The 17,448-nt window shown below is 39.2% G+C and overlaps 1 protein-coding gene across 1 annotated transcript in view; it reads right to left on the bottom strand.

The window, feature by feature from the left end:
* NDRG1 (N-myc downstream regulated 1) overlaps positions 1-17,448 on the bottom strand; it is a 42,746-nt gene that overhangs the window by 16,114 nt on the left and 9,184 nt on the right. The window contains exons 2-4 of the mRNA XM_027452731.3: positions 10,517-10,595; positions 7,828-7,863; positions 560-665 (exon numbers count right to left, since the gene is read on the bottom strand). Of these exons, the coding sequence (XP_027308532.1) occupies positions 560-665; positions 7,828-7,863; positions 10,517-10,579 (205 nt within the window). The 5' untranslated portion in view covers positions 10,580-10,595. The remainder of the gene's footprint in view (positions 1-559; positions 666-7,827; positions 7,864-10,516; positions 10,596-17,448) is intronic.

Below are 17,448 nucleotides of genomic sequence, written 5' to 3'. Positions count from 1 at the left end.
CACCTCCCACCGCATCAGGTTTCCCAAAGCCCCATCCAGCCTGGCCCTGAACACTCCCAGAGATGGGACATCCCCAGCTCCTCTGGATAACCTGTCCCACTGCCTCACCACCTTCAGCGTAAAGAATTTCGTCCTCATATCTAATTTAAATCTCCCCTCTTTTAGTTTAAAGCCATTATTCTTTGTCCTATCACTGCACTTCCTGACAGAGTCCCTCCCCTGCGCTAACATAGCCTCAGCCATTCTTTACTGATATTTTTACACCATTTATAGAAGGTTGTTACAAGCTACCAGAGATTCTTTTCCTCCCTTAAGTGAAATATTCCAATTATTTACACTGGGAGGACAGAAACTGAGAATTAAGCTGTCTGTAAGAAAATTATTAGATTAGGCATGTTTGTATACAAAGAATGGTGCCATGTAACAGGTTGCAATGGTCGTAAGTTAGCAAGGACCTGGGAAAGGTTTCCTAACCTCCGCAGCTTCCATACCTTTGACTACAGCAGTGGTGTTAAGTAACCAGGCCATAGCTGTACTATAAAATAAAAAGCCTACTTACGATTCAGCCCAATGTCGTGGTAGGTGAGAATAGCAGGTCTGTTCCCTCTGGGAGTCCCGCACATGGTGACATGGACCGAGCCATGCACAGTCTCCACATCTTGCTCCTGATAAAGAACAAGGGGAATCTGTCAGCAGCTTGTCCAAGGGCTCTGATTAACACCCACCGCAGCAGTACAGCTCCTGCCTTATCTCAGGGCTGTCTGCAGCCCCTCTGGCCCCAGGATCTCTTCAATTCCTGTGCTAACACACCCCATGCCTCCCCACAGTGTGGGCTCTCTGCTGACATTTTACATGTGGTTGTCATTTACTGCAGTCCACAGACAACTGCAGAAGCACTCAAGCTGCTAGCTCTAACCAGATATTGAGGAAACACTTTCTGAAACACTTTCTGACCACAGCAAAAGGCAGAGAAGGAAAAAAAAAAAAAAGCAGTTCGGTGCAATGATGCCTAAAACAACAACAGCTTACAACTATGGCCAGCAGCATTTGCAAAGGTGCAGGTTGCCAAAAGAAAACACTTCTGCTTTCTAGGAAAATGATTTTAACTGAGCAAGCAATTGTTATTTCCCTAAAGAACAGGCTATTAAATAGCCTGTATTCACCATAAAGACTTATCACACTCCGGGGCCTTGTGGTTTTAGTAAAAACCCAGTAAACATAACAGCTACATGTTATGGCTTTATGGCTTGCTATTGTTTGGATCTAAGCACAAACACAAATGAATAAAGTTTGCTACAGAATAGCGTGGCTATACCTTTGATTATCACAGAAACAACCTTTAAAAGCCCAGTGCTATTATTTGACATAACTGGATTTTGTACTATTTAATGAGATTATAACACATGTAGTATCAAATCAGAGACACCCTCACTACCATCTTTTATTTACTGGATGTCTGTGTAGGTTAGAGAGACTTGGTGCATACTAACATTCTCGACATATGGAATAGTCTTAGTTTCTTTTTACACTTGCTCTTAAGATAGGTATAAACAGTTTGTTAGCTTGTCAATGTGTTTAAAGGGAATCACAGAACCATGACACATTGGCCATGACACATTTACAGTACTGTTACATTTATGTTATCAAAGCAGTATGTATTTAGTAGCCAGCCTTAACATTTCATAAGAATGTTTTCTGTATAGGATACAGACATCATTGTCATTCGGTACAGTATACAGTCTGCTCTGTGCTTACTTGACTTGCTCTGTGCAATAATGCCTGGAGACAAAGTCCAAGTTAAATTCAAATCTGTTACAAATTACACTGTAGAAATTAGCAGCATACAGCCTCTACAAAAGCCTTTACAGAGGAAAACTCAGAAGCTCTTCGAAGATCTGAAGTATTGATTCAATCTAACTCTCAGCTCAGACATTTCATACATGAACTATACCATACATTTTGTTGAAAATAAGGATGTTAGGCAGCACCACACCACATTTCACCTATTTTCCTTGCAATTACACATTCAAATCAGTTTTGAGTTGCAAACATACAAAGACTCCCCCCTTCTCTTGAACAACAGGCGAGCTGTGTATCTCTGCTAGCTGAACTATACTATAACTAATGCTTGGCTTTTATGTCTCCTTAGAAATTAATTTCTCTGCATACTCACTGCATTGTTTAGCAAGTAAGCTGTATCTTCCATATCCAGTACCATCTTTAGCAAAACAGGGTGATAAATCCAGCAAGTTAGACAGAAGACAGTAGCTGGTTTCTAATTTGCCCAAGCAGGAAACTGGGTTATATAGGCAAGCTGCTATTCTGCATAGGCTTATGACTCCCATAATGCCCAGCTAGAAAAACCAAAACAGACTAATTCAGGACAACGTCATTCTTAAATAGGATTTGAGTCAGGTTTGACCAGGAGAAGTGCTTATTCAACACAGCTCAGACATCAAAGATGAACTAAGTCTCTGCCACATAATGTACAAATGGCCAACTTTCAAACCTGGGAATTAGTTATTAGTACTGGTTTTCCTGCTGTTGTTTCAGTTAGGCTTTGATAAGCTTAGATTCATTTCAGATTTTGTTAACTCAAAAGCTAATAGACATTAAAAATATTCTGAATTAAATTGGTAGCAAGTTCTTTCCTGTAAGTCAAGAGTAAAGTTGCCAATAAGAACACAGTGCAAAGACTTTAAAAGCTTACTGTAACTCAGAATGATCCTGTACAACAGCACGAGAAGAAAGAATCTGACATTCAGTATTTGAAATCTAGTATTTTCCAAACTAGATAAGCAATATTTAGTCTACAGTATTGCTACTTCAGTCTTGCTAAAGTTAACAGAAGTTTCACTTTTGGTAGAAAATAGCATGTTGTTGTTAAATTCATTATTTAATACTCCAGAATTTATTTGCAGTAGCAATAGATAGCAATTAATAAAATTAGCAATTAATACTTCCAACATTCTACCTTCCTTCTGCATTTAATCATAGAATAATAGAATCATGTCAGATGGAAACAGACCTCAAAGATCGTCTGGACCAACCTAGGTTATTCAGATTATTTTCAATACAAAGCATAAGAATTGATAGGTTGGAAACCTTAACACCAATAAGGAGAGTAACACGCCTTCTGTTAAATGTGGAATATTGAAATTATTTCCTCCTCAGTTAGAGTCTAATGAGCATTTCATATTGTCAGGTTTTTATTGTTGTGAATGCTAGAATTTTCCAGCACTGAAAAACCTAGAACAGTTTTTCTGAGGAGAGACCAACTTTCAAAATTCGGGTTCTTCATCCTTTGCACGCAAAAAACAATCTGTTTGTGCCAGATAAAGCCAGACACTTGAACCTGCACATCCCACTGACCTCCACAGCTAATCATTCTGGAACTAGAAACCTGAGACTAGTTCAAATTCAGTGTCAACTAAAAATAGTTCAGAGATGAACTGAAGACCATACTGCTAATTACTGGCACCGTCAGTTTAATTCCTCATTATCTTCACAATAAGGCTTCTGTAATTCAAGAATGCTGTGCTGTTTTTCATTAGCATGAATTCTTAGGTACAAATACCCAGAAAGTTCTCCTAAAAAACAATTCAAGCCAGTTTCTTCAGTGATGTCAAAACAACTCCACGTCCCAATTGATCCTATTAAAGATCAAGAGATTTGTCTACGTGATGTCAGGATGGATGTTTTCAAAACACAGAGCACTGAAAACAGATGGCAGCACATCCCAATCAACGTCAACATTGTAGTAAGAAGCTCTTCACCAACTGATTTGTATTAAAACACTATCTTAGAAAAACATCCAAGGTACACTAATCCGATAGAAGGATAAAGACAAGCATGCCATCTGTTCACATCTCTCACTTTAACAGAGGTGCAGCCTTTCCTTAGTGCCCTAAAAGTACACACACAAATACGATACATGCAATTTAAGAGTGGTTATCTTAGTTTAAAAGGAGTTGTTCCCTACTAAAGAAGATTTTCTCTTTTTGACATGACATTTTGTCCTGCAATTAGAAGGGGGAAACAATTTAAACACCAATAGCACAAGAGTTTATTTATTCCTTCTCCCCTTTATCCTGACTAAGGAAGACATAGATTGAGGAACATGTTTATGACCAGTTTACTGTTTTCTAAAGTATGGAATACTCAATGCTCTCTAGAAAGAGAAATTACACACCTGGCCCATTTTGTTAAAACAATGTATTTTTTATTTTAAATTAAATGCTGTATTCCACCAAGATTATTTTAAAGCTTTCAAAAATACTTAATCCCCAATTACTGTCTCATGCTTTTATTTAATTTATATTATGCCTGTCAAATATATTTCCCTTGTCTTACCTCAGAACTGAGAGAAAAGCTTCAGAGCTCTTTAAAAAATTGCTAGGAGACAGTGTATTTTACTTGAGAAATTTAATATACTAATACCTGCTTATGCTATTTTTTACTTTTTTTTTCCCTTCATATCTTGAAGATGAAAAGCATTTGAGCTTTTAATGTGAAATTACAATGCTGTATTTCAAAATCCCCCTTATCCTTGTTATTTTTCCTCTAGCTTTTTCTACTCTAAAACAATTATTTATATTAATCTTAGATTCTGCTAAAATCCCAATGCCCACCCTTCCAGGTATTAATTTATTTATTACACTTAATTAATATTTGTTTTAAATTAACAGTATTAAGAAAAGGTTCTCCAATTTGGGTTGTGAGTTGGGTACTTTAGTGTCATGACCATAGGTTTAAATGCAAACAATTCTGTTAAGGTAGAAACCAGGACATTTTTTGGATTGTTTCTATATGTACCTGTTACACAAGCTACAAAAACATTGATATAGGAACTGCAGTAGATGATTATAATAGTTCTGTCCTGGTATTCTTCCTAGTCTACTTAGCATGGGGTCACACTGCTCTGCAAAACAAAAAGCTCAGCTGCCCCCCCCCCTCCTTTCCTTCAGAGACCTAAAACGATCCTAAAGGAAAATCACGTCTAATAAACTGAAAAGCCCCCAAAACTACAGCCATCATGCCATGAGGACCAGTTGATTTGTCTCCCGTTGCAAGGTGACTGTTTCCTTCTCCCCTTGAAGGCAGGAGGATGAGGGAAAACAGAAATGGCTATGCTGATATGCAAGGTACAAACTCATCTCTGCCACCTACTGCTGTCACATAGCTCAGAGTTTTCCTTTATTATTGAGAAAGCGGTCTCCTGACAGACTGCTCATTTCTGAAATACAAAGCTAAGGGAATGCATACAGGGATATGGAGTCAGCCCTCCATCAACTCCAATATTACCAGGTAAGTGAACAGGCAAATATATTAATCTGCAAATACAACAAAGAAGTACTTGACATTAAGCCAACATAAAACAGCACAGGGCATGCTGCCCTGCACTAATTGATCTCGAATTGTGCTAGAACAGGCTTCGTGAGGAACACTCCCCTTCCCGGGAGACAGTAACTTCACTCACATTTTCAGGTAGGTGCCACAGACAGAAATACTGACAGAGAGTACAGCTGTGGTACATCACAGCTGTCAGTTCTTCCATTCACCTCTTGTCTTGGCCATTCCCTAGTAACTCTGTGAAAGATTTCCTCCAGAGAACAAGCACACATATCTTGCAATTTGCAGCATAATATTGTGTCATACAGCGGGTGACTTCAAAAATAGAAAGTATGTTTTAACTCAGGTCCGTCTAAAATAGCATGCGAAATAAGAGCCTACTTCTTTCCAAATCTGAATAACTAGATGAAATGTATTATTGGAACAAAACCACCTCATGGACAGCCATTACTTTTCACTAGTGGCAGAAACAAAATTATTTGTACATTGCTTAACTTCTCTGCAAAAGGACCAAGCAAGTGCTACAGTGGACATCCACATACATATGTAGACACATAGATACTATATGAGAAGCTCCATCCTACCAGGTCCTGAGAACCTCCTGTCCTGCCCAGGTCCCTCCTTCTCCCAAACACGGCTCATGAGACAGGTTGTTCATTAGGCTCATTTGTTATCTTCAGTGTCCAGGGACACCCATAAACTTACCTAATGAACTAAGCAGTCAAAGCACTCACAACAGCTTCAAACCACTTTTTTTCATAGGTCAACCACAAAGAAACCTAAAGATGCATAGGTAGAGTTTTTGTGGTTTTAAGCACCAAAGCTAAGCCTCCTTTCCAGTAGTAGTTCTTAAAATAACAGATTGAGGCTGTTCTCACACATTTTTCCTTCTTGAACTAGAACAACCAAAGATTAAGGTCTAAGCAAGAAAGATCATTAAAAAAGCAGGAGCTGGCAGAGCAAGGCTAAATGACAAGAACCACGGGCCTGGATTAGCGACATTTAATCCAAAACATGGGGGAAAAAAAAAAAAAAAACAAAATGGCTTAGAGAATTTGATCTTGCAAGTTAAAAATCTATATATACGCATGGTTTACAAGCCAAGCAAATTTATTCCAAGAATAGAAATGAAATACAGGTCACTTCTTGATTTTAATCAAAATGTTGCAGTATTCCTGTTCAAAGACTTAATCCTTGATTCAGATTTATTTAGAACAAGTGGTTAATCTGGGACAAAACAGTGAGCTTCTCCCATGCTGTGATCAGTCCTGCAGGAAGTCTGATGAGGAGAATTTTAACTTATATTTATCAAGACTTCAGGCAGTGGATTTCATCATTAGAAAGGATGAATGAAGAATTAATATGAACTGTATTTTTACTACAAAAGTAAGTGCCATTGAAAGAGGGTGAGATGTTTGAGAGACTTGCCTCTCCTGGTTTCCAGGGAAAAGACTGCTGCATTTCTACTACATTTTTAACCAATTTGCACAGCACTGAATAACAGATAGAGAAGTACTAATAAAGCGCAACATGCCACAATGTTCAACAGGGTTATTTTTAAAGGACCTCCACTTGCACATACAAGAGACTAGAAAAACTCAATAGCTTTCCTCATTCCTGCATGATCTACCTCCCTCCTTACATCCCTTTGATAGACAACCAGCAAGCCTCATTGCTCAACTCATACTCGTCCCCAGTGGTGGGAATTCAATGCTCACTCTTCTTGTCAAGGCAGGTACATGTTCACTGCTGTCTCTCTCAGTTCAAACCAGTCTCACTCCAAGAGCAACCCATTTCCTTATTTGCAGTTTAAGAACCAACAAAAACAAAAACTCAGTTATAATCCCAAATAGAGATAAAATAATACAAAGAGGGAACTACAAGAATTATAAAGTCACCTCTCAAAAACAAGATATCTGAGGAAAATGGAAAGCTACCATTTGACCTGGCAGTGCACTTTACGCATGTTTATGTGCTGGCTGTAAATAAATATACAGAAACTGCTGTCACTCTTGGTACAAACAAAATTGATTGCTTAGTGCCTTCCTCCAGTCCCCATGTTTCAGGAATCTTTTGGAAACTTTTAATGACATAATGGGATACACAGAGAGGCATTTCCTCAGAGGAAATGCAAGCACACCACTAATGAAAGCAAATTAACTGGGGAAATTGTGTGTTCATGTGGGAGGAGTATATTTTGCTTTCACTGCCATTGCTAAAGAATCTTTCTGTTTGCAAGAACAGAACTACTTGCAACTCATTCACCTCTTTTGGATTAGGCTTTCCCAGCTTTAGTTTGAAAAGACCTCCTGCAGTCCCCTTCATATCGTTGCATAAGAGCCCCATTCAAACCCTGTCTCACAACTACAGTACTTCTGATGAGCAGTCACTTATTTCTGATCACATTTTACTGTTTTCTCAAATGTCAATTCAGTTTCCCTTTATACAACAACAAAAAAGAATAGCTTTACTTGCCTGAACATCGAAGTCTGGTAGGAGGCGAGTGATAGCCTGTGAAGAGATTTTAAAACATTAATTCATTTAACTTTTGCAGTTACAAAAATCTGCACTTGCATATACACTCTGACACATGCTGTAACCCACTGGTTCTGCAGTAGAGAGCTCTGTCACATACCCTTCACTCAGTGAATAGTTTTCATGCTAAATATCAAACTTCACCCAAGAGCTTTACCCACTCATAACCACAGATTATGAAAGCAATAAAATAATAGTATATAGAAGAGTAAAATAAAGTACAAAAGCTGGTACAGGTGAAGTTATTGCTGGAGTCACTGGACAAGTGATAGCAATAAAAATTGAACATTTCTCCATTGCTTGTGGTAGCCACAGGACTGTCAACAGCTCACTCAAGTCCTGTCTACAATGGAAAGTCTTTGAACATGCCCTGTGCTCTTGCAAGATGCACTTGTTTCTGGGATTTGGTTGTGTGATGTGGAAGGTTGGAAGGGTTTTACCCAGCCAAAATTAAAAGTTCTTATACTCGGGAGGCTGGCTGGACAAGAAGTCCATTCCAACCTGTGACTGGCCATTGCTGTTACTGAGAAGCTCCTATGTCTGCCCTGTATCTCCACCAGAAAAGGAGTAATGTAACATCTTCCCTATCTCTCATCCCCTTCCTTGAGGGAAGAAATGCCTTAAGGCCTCAAGGAAGAAATGCTTTAAAGTCACCTCCACCTAGTAAAAGACAAGAAGTCAGTCAGCTTCACTGGGGGTATGAACAAAGTAGGAAGAGCACTTCTCACACTGCAGACTATGGCAGGGAAGCCAAAGCCTAAGGAAGAAGTACAGAGATAAAAAGAAAAGTTTAGAAATCTGGCAAGGAGATCATGCAGTCCCAGAATCCCACATAAATTAAGGACAAAAGATGTCTAAAGCAATGCAACTGCTGTCAATATCATCTCAGATGATGGACTTCAAAGCACTGCAATACAACCCACAATTATGACACTCCTCTAGAGCCATGATAGTTAGGTAATTCAGTAGTATCTGAGGTGCTGACTGAGCTTGTGGAAGTCATTTTACACAGCCTGAACACAAGACTTGAAGTTTACTCTTTACACTATTTTTAATCTTGAACAATGTGCTGACTTAATGGCATCCATCTAGACAATGTATGAAATAAGAATCCATCACCGTTCAGAAACCTAGTACACAATAACTAAGTTATTGTGTAAAACTTCAGAGTATCATGCACTCAACACCAGCTCCACGACTAACCCCAGCCCATGCTGAGTGTCCTTCAGGGCAATCATTTTTTTTCCACTTTCTCAAAATATATTAACACACTTCCTTCACTCTGTGATAAGAATGGCTGCACAGGTGATCAAACCAGAGTAATTCTGCTAGTTTCCCCATGTAGACAAAAATTAAGGCATCTGTGAATAAAAGCATACAGGGTTCCTTGTCAAGATACCAAGTTTTCATCTACATGCAACAGAAACCCAGTAAGTTCTTCAGTGTTTTAAGACATTTCTGAATTTTGAAGCAAAGACATTTCATTAATATTAGGACTTCTCCTTTGTTTTGTGGTTACAGAACAATATTGGCATTAAAAAGGGGTCTTAGTTTCTGAAGTTTGAGTGGTACTTTCACTGGTATCCAGACATACTCTGCTTTCATGCAATGTTCTTGGCAAAGAAACTGTGTTTAAAGTTTCTCTCTTCGTTTCATTACATTCATAAATAGAAATCATTTTCTGAAGTGTTTACCCAAAAAGAGTTAGGAAATAAAAACTGAAAGTAGAAGATAAAACAATGAGCAATCCCAGTGTAGAAATCCAGAAAAAACCCTCACCACATTTATATACAGCATTGTCGAGAATTACAGTCATTGGGAACAGAAGAAATATCTTAGCTTTGATTCAAAAAAAAAAAAAAAAAAGCTGAGTTTCCTTCAAATATTCCACTGAATTAATATGCAATGAACACGCACAGGGTATGACCACCATTAAACAGAGTCGGATGGCCAGTGACCCCAGACACTGTGGGCAGAGATTTGGAGAAAAATATCACAAACAACAAATGGAAAGTTAACAATGGAATAAAGACAAACAAACAAAACAAACAAACAACAAAAAAAAACAGACACCCTGCAGATATTTCTGTGCTGCAGTCCCAGAGGCATGGCTGTAGCTTGTGCATCCCCAGCTGGCTGCAGACCTGGTAAAAGTGTGTCTGGAACAACTCATAGCTCAGGACAACCTGAGCAGACTAGGTGGGGCAGAGGTACCCAGAGGAAGTGTAAAGGCACTCTCTGCATATCTGCACCTCTTTGAATGACAGCAGATAGAGCAAAGCTTGTATCTCTACATTGAGGTGTCTACAGGTATAGATGAGTTTGGCCAGCTGGGATTGTTCAAAATAGTTAAAGACACTCAGAGCTGTCATTATACAGAAAAAAAAAAAAAAAAGGAAAAAAAAATCACAATCTGAGTAGAGAAATACAAAACCAAAAACTGAGAAAGCAATAAATAAAACTTAGTTTTGCTTTATTATTAAAACACCCCTCTCATTGCATTTTCAGTTTCTCTTGTCTATTTTTCCATAGAAAAAAAAAAGTTTGTTAGAACTAAGAATACATGTGCAGTTCCAACGGTAACCCTGAAATAAGACAGACAAGCTCTAAAGAGCTTTAAAGTAATTACCTCTTCCTTCTCCACCAGAGGTTTCACCTCTGCGAGGTGGGCGTCCTGGAACTCTGTTGACATGGTCAGTAGCTGGTATCTGTGAAGATGAAAAAAAAGATTTGTTTTCAGCTTGCACCAAAGATTAAATATAGAAATAAATTTCCATCAACCTCCACTACTACTTGATATCTCAGGTTATAGTTTGAAAGACCTTTGCAAGAAGGTTATGAATCTGTTATAAAATGCCTCCCTGGTTTATTTATATACAAGCTCCTGCACAACAAGAGATTAAAAAAATGTTAAGGCTGCAAGATCAAAACAAAGCTTTGGCAGCTTCAGAACTGAAGATGCTGAAGAAAATGGGGCAAGGACCAGCACCACTCTTAGTATACAATCACACAACAACTATTGTTTCACAAGTGAAATGAGGCATGACCAAATCTGCTAAAATGCCTTCTCTTGAGCTTAAATGCTCATCTCTGCAACTCTTTTCTTAGATGCAGACTCCAACTCCAAGATCTCTACTTTAAGCAAACTGAACTGGATGTTCATTAGAAGAATTTTACTCTTGTACCAGTGTGCTCTGTTCTTTGGGACAGAAACACACTACTTGATCTGAACAAACCAAGTAGTAGCAAGTACTGAGTAAAACCAATATTCCTTTAATTACCCACTGAGATGTATGCAATAACACTATTTTCACGCTCATCAAAGAAGGGAACAAGACTGCTGTATCCTGCCCTAGGAAAGTAACAGCAACACACTACCCAGGCCTTGTCTGTGGAAAGCTTAACAGGGCACATGGATGTGGCAGAACCTGAAGGACTGTGAAGTTGAGGAAATTCTTTTTTATAGTTTTATTTATGTAGTCAGATTTGAGATGTTGAATATATTTTGCCAATAGAAATCTTTTGACTAAACTGCAACCAAATTCCCAGCACACTTGCACCACCCTGAGTGTGCAGACAGACCTCAGGTTCTGGCCCACACTTCCATGCTTTTGGCCAGACACCTGCTTGATCTTAAAATGTAACTGTTTGAACTAAATTCGTGTTTTAACAAGGCTTATATTTAAATGCGTAGGCAATTTTCTGCCAAAGGGTGGAAACAACCACTATAGCCCCAGAGCAGATGACTGCCAAGACAAACGGAGCAGCAAACTCTTCTGCAGATGTAGCACACTTTCTGCATTTTGACCAAGCTGTACTTCAGTCCAGTGAATGTATCAGTCCAAAGAGGGAGTTAAAGAAGAATGGCATGTTTTCATTCACAGAGATAAAGGGCAGAGGGCTGTTCTGTGAAGCTTAGATGAATGACCACAAGCAGTTCTCAGAACAGATACTGAGAGTGTTTTAAAAGCAAGACGGCAAATACAGAAGTCAAAGAATGTTTGTTACATATCCTCTTGCCTGCTGGAGAAATTAATGCCATATTGGTTTTGTGCATCTTTGGACATAATTGAAAGTTTATTAAGTATTCGTGTGTTTTATTGTTGTGTAATTATTTCTTTAAAAAAGTTTAGAATCATCTCAACCGAAGGATATGAATGGGTACTCATAAGCCAAAGCAAAAGTCTTTAATATGTTTAGGAATTACTGACTAATTGCAACTGTAAACATTTCAATTATTAACAATTTTTATCAAGAGGGATATATAATAATATAATAAATAATAAAAATGATTCTTTAAACCATGATTTGCCACCTCCTGATTTAAAACTGACTTAAGTTAATCAACCCTGTTTGCATAAACAACCTAGTGCTCAGGAAGGGCTTTGAAGCCCACAGGAACAGTCTACTATGAGCATTCTTTACTATCAGGGTGGTGAGGCACTGGAACAGGCTGCCCAGAGAGGCTGGGGATGCCCTACCTCTAGAGGTGTAGTAGGTAAGCTTGGACAGGGCCCGGGGCAACCTGATCTAGTGGGTGGCATCCCTGCTAATGGCATGGGGCTTGGACTAGATCTTTAAGGCCCGTTCCAACCCAAATCATTCTATCATCGTATGATTTTATGATTCAAGAGCTGGCAGTATCATTTCACTCAGCCCCAAGGGTTAACTCCATGCACTTTTTCCAGGGCTATAGTGAAAAAGTTTGCAGGATGTTGGGATGCTGCAGGAAGCTATGCAGCAGCAGACATTGATTAAGAGAGAGAATGCTGAACAAACACTGGTGTCCATGAATGCACAAACAGCTTCAGATTTTAGGAAATCTTCTTGGAAGCTGTACAACTGGAGGAATTTTTTGGCAAAGAATTAGGATGGGGATTTTAAGCTTAGAGAAATACTTCATGGGTATTTAACTCCACCAACTGAGTCCTTGGGACAGAAGCAAAACTGTCCCCTTCCCCAGTAATTTGTAATCCAAATTTACAACAAGGCGCCAGAGCTACTGAAACAGTCAGGAAATTCAAGACAGAGTTAATTCCCCAGCACTTGCTCTGGTTCACCGTTTTTCTACATGTTTATTAAGTTTTGCTCATTAAAGTTTTTAATCATAAAGAACAAGCAAAACCAAGTTTGCCAAAGTTTCAAGCAACTGAAAGTGACACTTTAGAAACAGTGTTATATATTTTTAAAGTTAGAGCTATCTATGCAGTGTAGTATTCTAAACAGTCAGTAATTACGTATGGCAGAAAAGGAAAACGAATGTTGCTGCAATATTTTCAAGTCAAAAATATTTACATGCAACTAGCTACTTTTTTTTTTAAATCAGCTAATTATGTGAATATAGAAATAGCACCTTAAGATTCCACTTCAGTCTTCAATACAGGCTAGAAATACAAGAGATTTTTCATGTTTTCCTTATGCAGGAGGAAAGTAAGAAGCCAGGCTCCCTGCAGTTTTCCAGTAAGAAGTGGCTCAAGGAACAAAGCCACAGCTAGTGTTTGTGGAAGAAAATTGTTTACCCAGGACAGCTTCAGATTTTCAGGGAGTCACAGCATTGACTACAAATGACCAAAAAACTGTGCCAAAAAGAACATGGGTGCCTTTTATAGCCTTAAAAAACAATCCTGTTTTCATAATAGTTCAAAGTTGTTGCTCTATGTTTCCGAAAGAACCAGCACTAGGAAGTGCTGACCAGCAGATTACATTACTGCCATCAAGCCTGCTGAACAAAAGCCCAACGTGCACCACGTTCTCACTTTTGGAATGATACCAGATCTTCAAGCCACATTATGTTTTCAGGTCAGGCATTTACAAGCGCTGGGTTCTCTCTCTCTGCATCAGGAATACCTGAAACATTCCCACCAAGGAACAACTTTGTGATAAGCCAGCACAACAGCACGTTATTTGTTCATGAGAGCTGGCAAACAAAGCTCTGCTATCTGACACCATTGCAAAAAACATCTTGTTTTCCAAAAAGAAAGATGCTGGAGAAGTGGTTTTTACACCACCCATGTTCAGCACAAATTTTATAATCTCTAAATATGTGCTTTGTGCTCCCCCCTTGTGTAACAGGGTAGCTTGAAGCTATTGTAACTGCATAACTTTCCTAAATAGATAACCATACAAGCATTCCTTTATATGCATGTCAAAAGCACTTGCTTCACAGAAGTATTCAAAATACAAAGTTCATTTATATCTGCAAGCATTAGTGTGAAGTTGCCAACTTGGAGAAAAACAAGTTTTTTTCACTCCACTTGGCCAACTCAGCCTGCAAAGAGGTCCCGAGTTCTCCCCTTCTGGATGAGCCACCTCCACCCAGTGGACTTCCACCACCTTGTACCCAGCAATCAGCTGAATCCATTACAGACGCAGCTCAGAGGATTAAGTTTTAAAACAATAATTCTTCTGACTAAGAAAAAATAAAGGTTTGAGACACCTTTGCAACTGGCAAACTGCTTTAAAACTGATTGCATATCTGACTTTGCCAGTTAGCAGGAACAGCAGCAAACAAGCCTATGGAAGCAAGGGGTGCATAGGGAAAGGTGAAGTCATCTGTGCAATACTGTGTTCACTAATTTCATTCAAATAGACTTTTGCGTACCCATTCCAGCTCAAACTCACTGCTCCAAAAATGCCAGAGCAAGTGTCCTAACTAAGGCTAGTAGCTCAGAAATAATTTTACTGAGCCTGGTTATTTTGCTCTTAACAATTGAGAATATATCCCCTGTCTCTCCATAACATTGCTGGAGCCTTGTTTTGGCAGCAGGGGATACCGGATTGATGAGCAGTCTGGCTTTTCACAACAGGGATGCCAACAAAGGAGCTAAGAAGCCACATGTCAGGTCATCCATCCTCAGACACCATCAATGGTGCAATCATAGATAATCATAATATACATGATTTATTTCATTCCAAGCACAGAAACCAAACAAGTTCAAAAATCCCTCACTTCAAACATTCCTCTGCTAAAGATGAACACAGGGATGTTCATGTTCGTGCTACAAGGTGCATCAACCAGCAGGGTGGTCTCACATCCCTGAAAGACTGGGGGTACCACTACAAGCACTACAGGATTTACCTCTGTACTGATATCCAACCTTTTTTTTTTTTTTTTTATTTCCATGGTATTGTGGAAAACAAAGAACAGGAAAAGGTTCCTGCCTTAATGCTTCATAAAGAAGGCAATTTCCTCAAAGCAGCGTGTTTAAACATTGGCAGTAGACATTATTCTCCTTTTGAGACATAATACTGATGTACAAAAAGCTAACCTCACCACAGCAGTCTGACACCATTTCAACCACAGGCTGAGCAAGCAGGAGGGACATCACTTTACACATCGGATTGAATACTCTTGAACTTTTAAAGGCAAAGAGAGGATGGAGAAGGCCATGGGCAGCGAAGGTGATGGCTCCCAAGCACAGGCGTTGCTCTCTTTTGATAGAGAGGGATAATAGACTCGGACCCAGGGCCACATGCTGGAGGCATTGCCAGGTTGGCAACATCACTCAATGCTTCAACATCTAAAAGCTCAAGTGTCCTGAGAGGCACTAAAGAGTCCTCAAGCACTAAAGCAGGTAGGAATTTGGGGCTCCATTATTCTGCAGCAGCTCAAAGCCTTACTAAACAAGCTGGACTGGGGATAGAAGGTAGAAAACTAACATCTCCAGAGCTCTGAAAAAGGTGACTAGCAATGATACCCATAGTCCAGGTCAGAAAAATAGCCAAGCAACTCAGGCCTCTGACAGCCAAGCAACGAAAATTATTGTGACATTCAAAAAGCATTTGCAACCTTACACATGCTAAATTAGACTTTTTCCAGTGATTAACACTAAGTGCTGTAAACTAGTCTGACTGTAAATTGGAGAGGAACTTGAAAAAAAAATATCTCCACTACACAGGCACAAGTGGACTTCACTTAATAGCAACTGTATGGTTATGCTCCACAATGCATGCTCTCATTAAGCATGGTTTACATTTCAGATATTTCATAATAAACTTGACAAATCTAATCTTCCTGTTTATCATTTGTTTGAAAATTAATCATCTTGCAAGCATCCAAAACAGTTCATGCATAAGCATCTGCCCACACTATGCCCTGTTTAAGCTATTCTTTGTTACAGGCTCTGGTGTCACGAGGTCCTTTGTGTACTGTCTGACTACTGATTTTCTCTGACATAGTTTCACACAATAAATCATGAAAGAGGTTTTAATAGAAATGACTCTTCCAGAGAGATCTTCCCTTTGAAAAAAAAAAAAAAAAAACCAACAATACACTTTTAATGGTTATATATCATCCGACTAAGCAGTTTGAACAGCAAGTGTCAAAAGCTGAAGTTGCTCAGCTACTTAGGACTCACTGCTTCTCCTTAGCATGTAGTTAGTACATGATGATCTCGATTTGCAACTAAAAGTTAATAACCTGATAAGAAGGAAGGAGTGTGACCCTTACATCACTTAAAGTTTCAAATCAAAAAAGGTGATGAACTAAAGCATATTTTTAAATGTACTAATATCAGGAAACTGAAACAATTACGCTGCCTCAGGGTGGCAGGGTACACTCTGGTTAAAAGATGTCCCGCGCATCTCTGTTACCCAGCCTTCTTAAAGCACAGCACACTGCTGACCCCTCATTTAATTATTTTTGTTGTTTCTATTTAGTTTTATTTATTTTTAAACCCCTTAGTCAGTTACTCCACAATCACACTTCAGTGAAAAATAAAAGCTCAGGCTGATGACTGGAAAAAAAAAAGAAAAAAAAAAAAAGGTTCTTAATAGCATAATGGAGCATAACAACAGTTTTCAAAGGCAAAAATAAGTAGGGCTTAAAGTTTTAGACATTTTAAAATTCAGATTTATGCTGTGTGCTAATCAATCTGATTAGGAAACTGAGATGTTTTAGCCAAGAGCTTGAGTCCTGTGCCAAGCAACAGCCAAGTTAAGCCACAAGGAGAAAACTGATGATGGATCCAAAAACTGATCTTTTGATGGACTTCTGTGAGCACTGCCTGGGTGCAGGACCACGGCGCTCCCTGCAGCTACACTTGCCTGTGGCTTTATCATACCCCTGTGGTTAGAAAACTCCAGGCTTGTCTTTAATCCTTTTGTTCTGGTTGTTTCACTTGTGTGGTGGCTGGCACAGGCACCTGTATAGGCACAGAGCTATTCTGCTACAAGCACTCTGGGATCAGACAGAGCCTTTGAACTGCCAGTTCCTCATACCAGGGACTGGTTACTCTTCACATGCATGATATGCTCCAGCAGCTGAGCACTGATAAGAGCATCAAAACAAAGTTAACTGGAAGCAACCCCTTTCTCTATTCCACAGATGTTGAGCAAAACTGAAGAAAACTGTTGCAACTGTGCTGTTTGCACAATACTCTTGCTGGGGGATGCAATGACAAATGTTCCTTGGAAAGCTTGAGGTCCACCCATGCTTCATGGGAGTAAAAACTGACACTGGGAAGGGTCACAGTGCTAGCCAAAAGACATGCCTTCCATCCCCCTCTCCCCTATGGTGCAAATCCCTACCTTCTCCACAATATAACGGGCAACTGTTATAGT

The sequence above is a fragment of the Anas platyrhynchos genome, chromosome 2 (assembly GCF_047663525.1).
Source record: "Anas platyrhynchos isolate ZD024472 breed Pekin duck chromosome 2, IASCAAS_PekinDuck_T2T, whole genome shotgun sequence".
Lineage (NCBI taxonomy): Eukaryota > Metazoa > Chordata > Aves > Anseriformes > Anatidae > Anas > Anas platyrhynchos.
Note: the sequence above shows the minus strand (reverse complement) of the source record. Positions and strands in the feature narration are given on the sequence as shown.